The sequence below is a fragment of the Anomaloglossus baeobatrachus genome, chromosome 6 (assembly GCF_048569485.1).
Source record: "Anomaloglossus baeobatrachus isolate aAnoBae1 chromosome 6, aAnoBae1.hap1, whole genome shotgun sequence".
NCBI classification, from domain to species: Eukaryota; Metazoa; Chordata; class Amphibia; order Anura; family Aromobatidae; genus Anomaloglossus; species Anomaloglossus baeobatrachus.
In genome coordinates this window covers 479,110,890-479,123,389 of record NC_134358.1, presented here as the reverse complement: position 1 = coordinate 479,123,389, position 12,500 = coordinate 479,110,890, and the positions used below count along the sequence as shown (strand labels likewise).

The window sequence follows — 12,500 nt, the reverse complement described above, 5'->3', positions numbered from 1 at the left end:
GAATACAGAAATAGACCTTGTTGATGTATATGTATTTTTTTTCCCAATGAGAATGTTTTTGGATACTTGTAGTTTTACACCACTATTCTACCTGCTGCACATTTTCATACTCACCTGGTGTAGATAAGCAGTGGGATACAGAACAATTTCCCAATGTTTGTTTTTATGTAAAGCAGATTATATGTGCATGTTACGATGTGCAAACATTAAGCTCTTGTTTGCATTGGGGCAAATGCAGTTTGTAAATCGTCCTTTTTTAAAGATGGAGTAAATTGTGTACATCCTAGAAGCACACTTAGGGTAAGTTCACACAGTGCGTTTTTCGGGTGCGTTTTTGGCCTCAAAACTGCATGACTTTGCTTCCCCAGCAAAGTCTTGAGTTTTCATTTTTGCTGTCCGCACACAACTTTTTTTTTTTTTTTTTTTAAGCTGCGTTTTTGAGCTTAAAAAAAAAAAATGGACATGTCAATTCTTTCCTGCGTTTTTCCCCCCATGCAATGCATTGGAAAAACGCAGAGATCAAAAACGCAGCAAAACGCACCAAATCGTGGTAAACCACGGTTTTTTTTGCAGCGGGTGCGTTTTTGTGCGTTTTTAGTGGCCAAAAACGCAGCGTGTGCACATAGCCTTAAACATTTTTTATTTTTATTTTTTTTTTTTTGTGAGCTCGAAGAGCAAAAAAAGAAAAGTCCTGATTTAGACTAGACCATAGAGAATTGTTTTATTGTTAACGTGGCTGTTGTAGTGTTATGTATGTGAAATCCAGCAGCACACGTCCCTCCAGCCAACAGATTCATTCAACCAAATTATCCGAAGTAGCTTGTATTAGGAGTAGAGCTGTAATATCTTTGTAAAGTCACAAACGCAATATTTTGTAATGTTTCAGCCTGGAATATTCCGTAACCTCTATCTGTGTATATTTTGCATGTGCATTCTTGGGAATCCCAGGGAGTATGTGGCATTTCTGGCATTTGCTTGTTCATCCTTTAAACACTGTACAGCAAAGTACTTCACTACCACAAATGTCTGGCTGCAAGTTCTACATAAGAAATGTCTCTGCAGACTCCTTAACCGGTTACACACCAGTCATGAGTCATCTACATTGTTGAGTTCTGTAGCCCACCAAAGTGATTATCCCATGAAAGAAAGCATGGCTTGTAGGGAAGGAAAAGGGAGGGGGCTGGACAAACCCTTTTCCCTCCCCAAACATGAGAAGGGGGGGATGGTAGGCGGAAGGGGGAGTCCGGTGGATATTGGAGTGAGCTAATTGAATGATTTCAACTTCAAAGACCAGGAATGATAGGAATTCCCCTACAGTTCTACGTGACCAGTTAGCTCATAACCACTTAAAATATGTTATGCTATGAGGTTTGTGCAGCACGGTTAACATAATACTTTCTTTTTTTTTTTTTTTTTTTCTCCTTTTAGGAGTCGGAAGCTACAAATTCGAAATATACCACCACATCTGCAGTGGGAGGTAGGCATTTCTTGAGCTTTTCAAGTTTATCAAGTTTTACCTGGCTGAGATCAATTCTTTGTTTATATAAAGCTTTCTACTACTAATGTGTATATATTTTCTTTCTCTTGTTAAATTCTTACATGCATACACTAATGGCCCAATTCTTAATTTTTTGTCTTTTTTTTTTAAGTCCCTTTTTCTTTTTTTACTTCTGTATTTTACTATTGCATTGCCACCAGATTCATTAAGGTGAAGCACATGATTGAAGAATTTTGTTCCAAGCCCCAAATTGCCTTTTTTATTTTTTTTTTTTTTACGTAACTTTTAATGGTTTTGTGACTCTAAAGCAAAAAGTTGTACATTTTGTGAAATGTTGCAAAAAAAAAGGTCCAATTTAGCGAATGTACATAAAATCCTTAAACTTAAGTACAGTTGTGCCAAATTTTGTGGTTTTCTTTAAAAAGTCTTATCACGTGATACTTAAGTAAAAAAAATACGTAAAAACATATATTTGAATTATAAATCATGCGGCTAACTAAACAACAAAAGACAACTTAAGGTGCAAGTTGTTTGAACCCTCAAATTAAAAAGTCACTTATATAAATTAACTAAAAATAAATAAATTAAAATCGTGGAAATGCAATGATGAAACGGGCTCCTATTTTTTTTTTTTTAAACCTCTTTGGAAGTTTCTTGTCCATAGCAGCAATACCTTGGGTCAGTGGTAACTGAATGAATGTCTGGTAAAACACACACCCCCACACCCACACCCCCCCACCCCCCCCCACACACCCACACCCCCACACCCCACACACACACACACCCACACCCCCCCCCCCACACACACACACCCCACACCCCCCCCCCCCCCCCCCCCCCCACACACACACACACACACATACATACATACATACATACATACATACATACATACATACATACATACATACATACATACATACATACATACATACATACATACATACATAACCACTTAGTGACTCCCCTAAAGAAACCACTGAAATGCCATATGTCTATAAAACTTCATTTTATTAAATCATTTAAAATTCATGACAGTATATGTTTGGCAATAAATTAGGGCAGTAGAAATCGCAAGTGCAAACCCCTCCCAACTCAGAAGGGGTGAATGCGGGCACACAAAGACATACATGCAGGTCAATTACCAGCATACATAATATTTGTATAGCTAAGTGGTCAAATATATGGGAAGAATTACAGCAAGAGTATTTAAAGTTGTTTTTACCCACATAACAATACCAATAGCCACTCAAAAACCAATCATCACACTTGAATGTAAGTCATGTGTACATAACAGGACATCCCTCATATATTTGTGCAGCAGAATATAAACCATACGGTGGGGCCCAGGGGAGAGGTACAATCCTCTAATTGATTCAGATCTTGCCCCAAGAATAGTCCAAAATTACGGCCTCCACCCCCTACCAGGCTTAAACCCCTGCTACCACTCCGGGGTCAGCCCCCATACACTCACTCCCTGAGACCATGCACAAGGAAACGCCAATAATCATTATCCCAGTACAAGGCTAATTAGCATATGCCTATGAGCGTTCCTCCCCATACATGACCCAGGGCTTCATATGGAGACTAACTGTATGACCATATAAAAAGGAACAGACCTGAATGATGTGCAAAGTATGCCCGCAGCCGCCTCGACGCGTTTCACTAGCTGTATATATATGTATATATATCACACACACACACTCTATATGTTAGTGTGTGTTGTTTTTTTTTTTTACATTATTTGGAATCCCATAATAAAGAGAATATGGGTTGTCAAGGTTTGGCACAAAAGTCTGCAGTCACTCTGACAATGCACACTGTCAAGATTTTGCAGTGTCGGCAGAGATACTTAAGGTTACTTGACCTCCCAATATGTGATTTGCATACTTCTGGCCACAATATGACTTGACGTGTGCGGCCTTGCTCAATTCACTTGAATTGCGCGTATCAATGCTTCAATCAAACCCCATTAGGTGGACGAAGAAGGCTGGGTCGACTATACCGGTGCAGGTGCAAGGTGAAAAAAGTACGGTAACTCAAGCACCTCAGAATGGAAACCAGTTAAAATTTATTCAAAAATATTAAACCTGTATAAACTAAAAACAGTCAAGGAACACATGGCCACAGACCCTAACGCGTTTCAAACTACATATAGTCCTTATTCCTATATTCTGTGTAAGGACTGTATGTAGTCTGAAATGCGTTAGAATCTACGTCCATTTTGTTTCCTGACGTTTTTTAGTTTATACATATTTTTTTAATATTTTTAATAGATGTAATTTTAAGTTTTCCATTCTGAGGTGTTAGAATTGCCTTCATATTTTTTTTTTTTTCCCTCCATTTAAGAATCCAGCCTTTTTATCCTGAACATGAATACATGACCATGGTCCCCTGAAATAATTAGTTAAGTAAATGTGATATGTTACATATATAAGACATGATGTTTACACGGATTTTGCTTTACTGTCAAACGAAATTAAAGATTTCTTTCGTGTTGGCTTTTAGACAATCTATCAACCACACACAAGTCCATACTTCTTTACTTCCTATGGCTAGCTTGTTTGGATATACAGTATGTGACTTCAGCTGTCATTGGTTTATGGGAAGAAAGTGCTTCATTTGCCATGAATTGCTTAATACTAGTGATGGGCGGACCCACAGATACCCAGGATCAGCGGATCACACACACACACACACACACACACACCCCCCCCGTCTAGGTCCAGATATCTGCCTGGATGCCAGTCGCCACTTAAGTTTATTATGGGGACCCGAATCAAAATGATGTTTAGAATGGATTGGGGGATTTCAGCAGGTTCTCCATAATTACTGAACTCCGCACGAGCTTCACTCTACTTCATGCATATGCACTGCTTCCCACATCCACCGGCAGTCACAGCACCCCAGCCTGTGTGACTGTGTTTCTTGACTGCATTCAATCCACATGTTGTCTGTGTCTATTTTGGTTTAAAAAAGAAGAAAAAAAAATTTGGGGTAGGTCCCCCCCATATTATGATACCCAGCACAGAGAAGCATATGGCTATAGCTGTGTGCTTATCTGGGTTGTGTATCAAAAAGAGGAACTGCATGCATAGTGGAGGTTTTTTAATTTTTTTTTTTGTTCTTTAAATAATTTTAAACGGCGTTCGGCCGCCCTCTAATTTGATACATGATACAGCGACACCTGGAAGCTGGTATTCTCAGGCTTGGGAGGCCCATGGTTGTTGAGTCCACCAGGCCTAAAAATAGCAGTTCGCAGCCACTGACGATTTGTTGCATCCATTAGATATGGCAAACCCGGAGCTTTACCCGGCTCATCCTGATTGCCCTGGTGTGGTGGCAATTGGGGTAATAAGTGGTTAATGACTCACAGCTGCCACCAAACCCTAGATTAGTAATGGAAGGTGTCTGAGGAACCCCATTACTAATCTGTAAGTGAAACAAACCACAAACACTGAAAAAATACCTAAAATAAAATGCAAAAAACCCACCCTCTTTCACCCCTTTTTTAATAACTCCCAAAGCACTCAGATCCGACGTAATTCACATGAGGTCCCACGACTATTCCAGCTCTGCTACATATGATGTGATAGCATAGAATATGGCCTTGCACTGTCACTTCAAATGTAGTAGTGCTGTAATTGCTGTGGGAACTCATGTGGATTACATCGGAACTGGCTGTTTTGGGGGGTTAATAAAAGGGTGAAAGGAGGTGTTTGGTTTTTTTTTTGTATTTTATTTCAAATAAAAGGATCTTTTTTGTCTTTTTTTTGTTTTATCTTTTCACTTCCAGATTAGTAATAGGAGGCATCTAAGAGACTTTCCAACCCCCCCCCATTACTAATCTAGGGTTTAGTGTCAGTTGTGAGCTGTCATTAACCCCTTATTAGCCTGATTGCCACCACACCAGGGCAATCTGTATGAGCTGGGTAAAGTTCGGGGTTTGTCACATCTAATGGATGCGACAATCCTGGGCAGCGGCGATGGGCTGCTATTTTTAGGCTGGGGAGAGGCAGTAAGCATGGGTTTCCCCAACCTGAAAATACTAGCTCCCAGCTAACTGTTTTATCATGGCTAGATATCAAAATTGGGCGAGGACCGCACGCTTTTTGTTTTTAATTTTATTTTAAATAATTTTGAATTCCAAAAAAAAGCTGTTTGCAGTTCTTATTTTGATACACAGCCAAGATGACGCAAATGGCTGTAGCTGTATGCTTTGTCATGGCTGGGTATCATAATGTGGGGGAACCCTATTTTATTTTTTACACCAATCTAGACTCAGACAGCATGTGTGATTTGAAAGCAGTCACACTTATCTTATAGGGTGGGGGCACTATCTGACTGCAGTCAGAGATGCGGAGATAGCAATGCATATGCATGAAGATGATGAGCGGCCTCGGAAGCAGTGTACAGCGACCAGTAAGTATGAAGTGCTTGCTTTTTATTATTTTCTTTCTTTTTTGTTTTGATATATTTTTATCACCACCAGAGGGGCTGGATCTTGATAGTTACAAGGGTCGGTGCTCTGGTTCTTTTGTACCCATGCAGATCTGGACTTTTACAGTCCGGATCTGCCCATCACTAGTTAATACCAACTCACTTATCGATGCTTGGATGATAAGCACATCTGTCGTTTAACATCAACCACTCTCCAGCAACTGCTCACAATGATATTAAAAAAAAAACAAAAAAAAAAAAAACAAACAAAAACATATGCTTTTTCAATAGATTTGGTTTGGCATATGTCGCACTAGTTTGTTATAAATTGCACCAACATTCTGCAAAAAATGGTGTAAATTAGTGTTTCCAACCATTTTGAATCTCAAGCATTTCACTAGTGGGAGAGAGATGTCTTACAGACTGGACTTCTTAGGCTAGGTTCACATTTCCGTCCTTTTAAATCCGTCAGGTCCGTCTGCAACGGATCAGTTGTTTTTTAGATGTCAACTGACGCAACGGATGTGTTTTTCACAGGATTTCTTTCACAGGAATCCTGTGAAAAAACTGATCCGTTGCGTCCGTTACATCCGCTATGCGTCCGTTTTTTGACGGATCAGTCATGATCAGTTTGTGTTTGGGACAGCCCAGTGGGTGTGCCAAACATGCTGGGCATGCTCAGTAGAGCATGACGGAATCCAGCGCTGGATTCCGTTGTAAGACGGATTACAACGGAATCCAGCACCATAGACATCTATTACAAGCTTGACGGATTCCTGCGCGGCACATTAATTTTGACGGCCGGAAAAACCTTACATTCTGCGTTGCTCCCGCCCGGCGGTCAGTCAAAAAACGACTGACCGTGACGCAGCGGATGCAACGCAAGGTCATCAGTCGCAATCCGCCACTAATACAAGTCTAAGGGACACAACGGAATCCGCTAAACAGATGCCGTTGTTTACCAGAGCCGCAGATTGTGACTGATGCATTTTAACGGAAATGTGAACCTAGCCTTACTGGGCCTTATGAACACGTCCAAGTTACGGTTTAATGTTGTGTAGACAGAGAAAATCTGTAAAAAATAAGAAGCCACACAAAACCTGTACTAGTGCACATAGGCTGTATGAAAGAGAACATTGGGCTCCCCTCAAATAGATATAATTTCCTAGTGTTTTAAAATGCATGAAGGAACACATTTGAAAAAACTTAAAGCACTGTTTTTTGTTTTTTTTTTCTTTTTAATTTTACCTTTGGAGTGGTGCTTTAAATTTAAGTTCCCTGACCTTACCCTTGTATACATGCTCTGTGGCGTATTTACCTTCTATTGCCAATTCCCCTGTCTGTCACTGGCAGTTTGCAACCTGCTGAATCGCTCCAGTGTTTCATGTAGTGAGCCAGAAAATACTTAAGTCTATGATGGCCTCATTTTGGCTTTCATAGACTAGCCCAGCCCCTGAAACAAGTGTCACTGATGAGGCTTCATTTGAGGGAGGAGGCAGAGGCTACGGCACTGAAATTCTCAAACTAAGTTTCATCAAAAAGGGAATAGGATGAAAAAAAAAGTTGTAGATCGCTAGGGAATTTTTACTTAAAGGGAACCTGTCACCAGTTTTATGGCCTATAAGCTATGGCCACCACCAGTGGGCTCTTATATAAAGCATTCTAACATGCTGTGTATATAAGAGCACAGGCCGCTGTGAGAACATAAACACTTTATAATACCTAAACCGGTCGCTGCGGTGCTGGTTGGCCCGGTGGGCGGCGCTGTTCTCCGGTACCGGCGCCTCCTCTCTCGGCCATCTTGCTCCTCCATCTTCTGAAGCCTGTGTGCATGACGCGTCCACATCATACACACTCGCCGGCACTGAGGTCCTGCACAGGCGCACTACAAAACTTTGATCTGTCCTGGTGCTGGTACCAGAGAACAGCGCCGCCCACCCGGTCAACCAGCACCGCAGCGACCAGTTTAGCTGAGTATTATAAAGTGTGTTTTATGTTCTACACAGCGGCCTGAGCTCTTATATAAAACATTCTAACATGCTGTATATAAGAGCCCACTGGTGGTGGCCGCAGCTTATAGGCCATGAAACTGGAGACAGGTTCCCTTTACGTATGTTCGAAAAAAGTTTAGATTATGCCACTAAATAGGGATTTGGGAGGAAAATTACTTGGGACTTCAGACCACCTCTTAAAGTACACCCAACCTGAAGTCTTCAAGTAGGCGTCAGCATGGGAATGAATGTTTGTTTTCAACATGAAGATGATCCTTATGCATATCTGACTCACTTGAAGTATGAGTAACTCCTTGACCAAAGTTCCTGGCATAAGATGACCTAAAATCTTGGTCATACACCCTCAGTGAAAGCACTGACACATAACTAGAATAAACTACTGGCGCACATGGGCTAAAGAATCTCCAGCCTGTACAGATGTACTAAAAAGATGTGCAGCTTGTATCACCGTTCAGACATTTCCAGCTCTACATTATTGGTCTCAATTAGTAATAAAAAATAAACTATCTGGCAGCACGTCTTATTTTTCTATTCCCCATATCTCAAGTATTTATGCAGCAAAACTGGTGTTCTAGACAAATGCAACCTAATCCCTGGAGTCGGCAAAATAAGTTAGGTTTTTGTTTTTTGGTTTGTATTTTTTTTATACCTGTTGTGGAGGGAAGTGCTACACTGTTGAAAACTTAGTGACCGTAAACTCGTGTACTAATGTCCTGTACACATATGGCTTCCGGCCAGAATAACAGCCGAGGGATCCTATCTTGTCTCATCTCGCAGCATTGGCTGATTTACTTGTTGGTTTAGACCAAACTTGGCTTGTGACACTTGTGTTAATGTATATGTAGACATTCTTTTTCTGGCCTTTCAAGCAGAAAAAGAACAACTTTTGCACTTCCACGTGCATCACAAGCCCTCTCTTTTCTGATCACTTAATGTTCGGTAATTTCTCCGATCATGTTGTTTGGCATATGCAGAAGTCTGTACAATATACTGAACAGTCCTCCCTGAACATGTGTAGTTTCTTTGTGCGTGCAGTCTCCCATAGAATAAATGTATAGTTTTCCACATTAAAGTTTTATGCTATAGAGTTGCATCTGCCTTTTTGTCATGCTTGCCACTCCCTGAAATTCTATAGTGCAAGTAACCAGTGACGTTTTTTTAAATTTCTGCACAATGCCAAGATTAGCAGAGGGCATGCAACAATTTAATTTTGTGTTTGCCTATAAAGAAAACTTGTCCATCCGCTTCCTGAGTAGCTTCGGCTGCTTTGTTCAGGAAGCAATGGTGAGGGGATAACCACTTCCTGCGAGGGGCTGGAGAATAATTTTTGCAGCCTGAGAGATTTGGAGGAATCTGTGCTTTTCTGTACATGCTCTTCAAAGAAGCACAGCGATCCATATGGCACAAAGAACAGAAATACACTAATAGTGCTTTCTGCAGGTTTTGTTGGTTATTTTTCCCTGGAATTTTGGGGTTGGGAAATGTATCTTCTCTGGTCAGTGAAAATGTTTAAAATTGAACTTTTTTTTTTGTAAATGTCAATCTTTCTGTTAGCCTTCAGTTATGAAGAATACTGGCATTAGCCTTCCTATATATAAAATTTGTATGTGTGTGCTATATATATATGTATGTATGTATGTATGTATGTATGTGTATATGTATGTATGTATGTATATATATTTATATTATATTATATTTCATTCTTGGGCCGCCTTCACATGCCCGCATAAAAACATGCACATGTGACACGGTCTGTTTTGACAATCTGTGTTTTTTTTTATTTTTGATCACCCATTTGTGTGTACGTTTTTAAAAACCTGTCATCCGTGTTTATCCAGTATGGATATAGAAAAAAAAACTGCAAAGCTTCTCCTATACTTTCAATGTACAACATCCGTGTCCTGTGTTTTTACATGGAACCATAGACGTCTATTGGCTCTTGTCGTCCATGCTGCCGGGAAAAAACAAACATGTCTCCGTGTGGGTGTCAGACACACGGTTGGTGTGAAAACTGACATGAGAGCAGCACCATAGGTTCTAATGGGTACGTGTGGCATTCATGAAAAAAGCAGGGCTGTAGTAAAAGGGTAACATCATCATCACCATCATAATACAATAATAAAGCTATTTACATAGATCATAAAACATATTATATTTATTGGAATATAACTGTAGTACAAAAACTAAAAATAAATTGCAAATATGCAATACACTATGCAGTAAATAGCAAACTGTCAACAAAAAACGTACGGAAGAACATTTGTGCAGTCCATGAATTTGATCTGAGAAATAGTATCTCCTCCATCAGATCCTGCTTCGCAGATGATCTCAAATCTGACCTAATAATTTCAAGGCTAGAGAACAACCTCTCTCTACAGTAACCACATGGGCAACATCTCTAACAATCTCGGTATAAAGGAATTGCCTCGTGCACAGGCAATTTTGATGAACAGTTGAACTCTTCTACTTTTGAGAACAAGTGAATGGAAGGGGAATCTTCTTTTCCCCCTGCACCAACACTTTTCCTCCAATTTATTATATATTTTAGGAGTTGGTCCATTTTATACAGACCCCACAGCACTATATAAAAGAAAAAAAATAAAAGTCACACGTAGGGATGCCACACATACCGGAAGCACTGATGTGTGAAGAGGATTTATGCTGAGTCTTATTTCAGTAGTCAAATTTTAGATTTATTTTTTCCCCCCACCAAGAATTTGTGTGTGTGTGTGTGTGTGTGTGTGTTTGTTTTGCATTATAGGTATGATTTTACCTTAAATTCAATAGAAAGGAATCTTTTTCAGATAATTTTTGGAGCACTTCTTAAAGTGGATTTTTGAGCCAAATCTGCTCCAAAATCTATTGTTAAAAAAACCCTTAAATAAGTTTTACAAAGGTATCTTTAGGCTGGAATCAGTTTTGCAGCTATGTTCACCAAAGCCATACCATAAAGAAATATGGCATATATTAGACTAAAAACTCAGCTTAATATAATATTACAATAATTAATGGCAATACACACGGACTTGACCCAGAGAACAAACTTCTATTGAATTGCATTGATTAGTTCTAATGCTTTATTTGTGCAGTGTGTTTTTTTTTTTTTTTGTCCACTATAGTTGCCATTGTGACACTTTTCAGCATGTCCTCGCCGTCCTTTATTAATGTGGTATATTGTGGTTGTATACTTTTAAGGCTAGCTTCTCACAAACTTATTTTCGGTCCGAGTGCTGTCCATGAAAAAAACTGACAGCACTATGAACCCTCTTATTCAATTGGGCTGATCAGATGACCGTGTAATTTTTTTTTTTTTTTTACTGCATGTAAAAAAAATCGCAGCATGCATTAGTTTTGTTCCGTATGGCAGGTCAGACTCATCCATTCTAGTCTGAGTGTGCCAAAAAAATATTCCGTATGGAACATCCGTTTATCATCTGTTGTTTTCATGGATACATTGCAATTCTTTTACAAAAGAAACTGTAAATGGTCTTGTTGCAGAAAAATATGGACTGCACATAGATGACAGGTGAGAAGAAAATGTGTGTGTATGTATATATATATATATATGTATATGTGTATATAATATATATATATATATATATATATATATATATATATATATATATATATATATAATATTACACACACACACACACACACACTCTCATGGGAATAAGGCCACACTTTCATGAAGAAACCATCAACTACATAGAAATGGCATAAAAAATGCTCCACAATGCACAGAACAGTGCCTTGCCTTGTTTTTCTGCTTTAGATGTTTCTTCTTTCCATCCCATTACCCCCCCCAATCCCACCATCTCTGAACGAGGTCTGCAGATATTCACAACAGTCCAAATGTTCCAACAGCGAATTTCCCTTTTACCATTGTACAAATTAAAAAGAATTTTGCAGAGACACTCCTCTATATCTGAAGTCTATCCCATCGGCTTTCAGACTGTATCTACTGTATATAGTTTTATATGTACATATAGGATCTCTTTTTGGCGTTTGCTCATGTTTGATTGACAGCACTTCACTTTGATACAAGAATAAAGGATGTTCTAGGCGTCATAGAAAACGTACCGGAAAGAAAATGCCTATTCAAATCCAGTTTTTTATTTTGCGCTATATAGATAGTATACTATATACTGTATACTAATCAGGGGTGGACATATCATTGATATGTAAGGTATGCAGTCATGTAAAGGCCCAAGCGGTAAATGGGCCCACTTTCACCTCTTGTCACAGACACAAGGAGGAGCACATATAATGTTGTTCTTCTTCTTTCTGTGTCCTCCACTGCTAATTCTGGTAGAATAGTCATGACGTAGTGGTGCCATCCTGAGCAGTCACACCTGGCACCACACATGTTCGGGGGGTACACCACTCTTCATTGCGCATTTTGCTACATTAAGCTTCTACTTAAAAGTTATAGGTATATGTTGTCGTTTTGCCCCACGACTCCCCTCCCCCCCCTCAGTGTTTGAGAAGTCAACAGGGTCATGTCAGTTTCTGATCGGACTCTCAATGAAAATTGCATACAAGCATAT

At 39.5% G+C, this 12,500-nt stretch overlaps 1 protein-coding gene across 1 annotated transcript in view; it reads left to right on the top strand.

Moving 5' to 3' along the window:
• IGF2BP3 (insulin like growth factor 2 mRNA binding protein 3) overlaps positions 1-12,500 on the top strand; it is a 168,228-nt gene that overhangs the window by 86,155 nt on the left and 69,573 nt on the right. Inside the window, exon 3 of the mRNA XM_075316718.1 lies at positions 1,429-1,477. Within this exon, the coding sequence (XP_075172833.1) occupies positions 1,429-1,477 (49 nt within the window). The remainder of the gene's footprint in view (positions 1-1,428; positions 1,478-12,500) is intronic.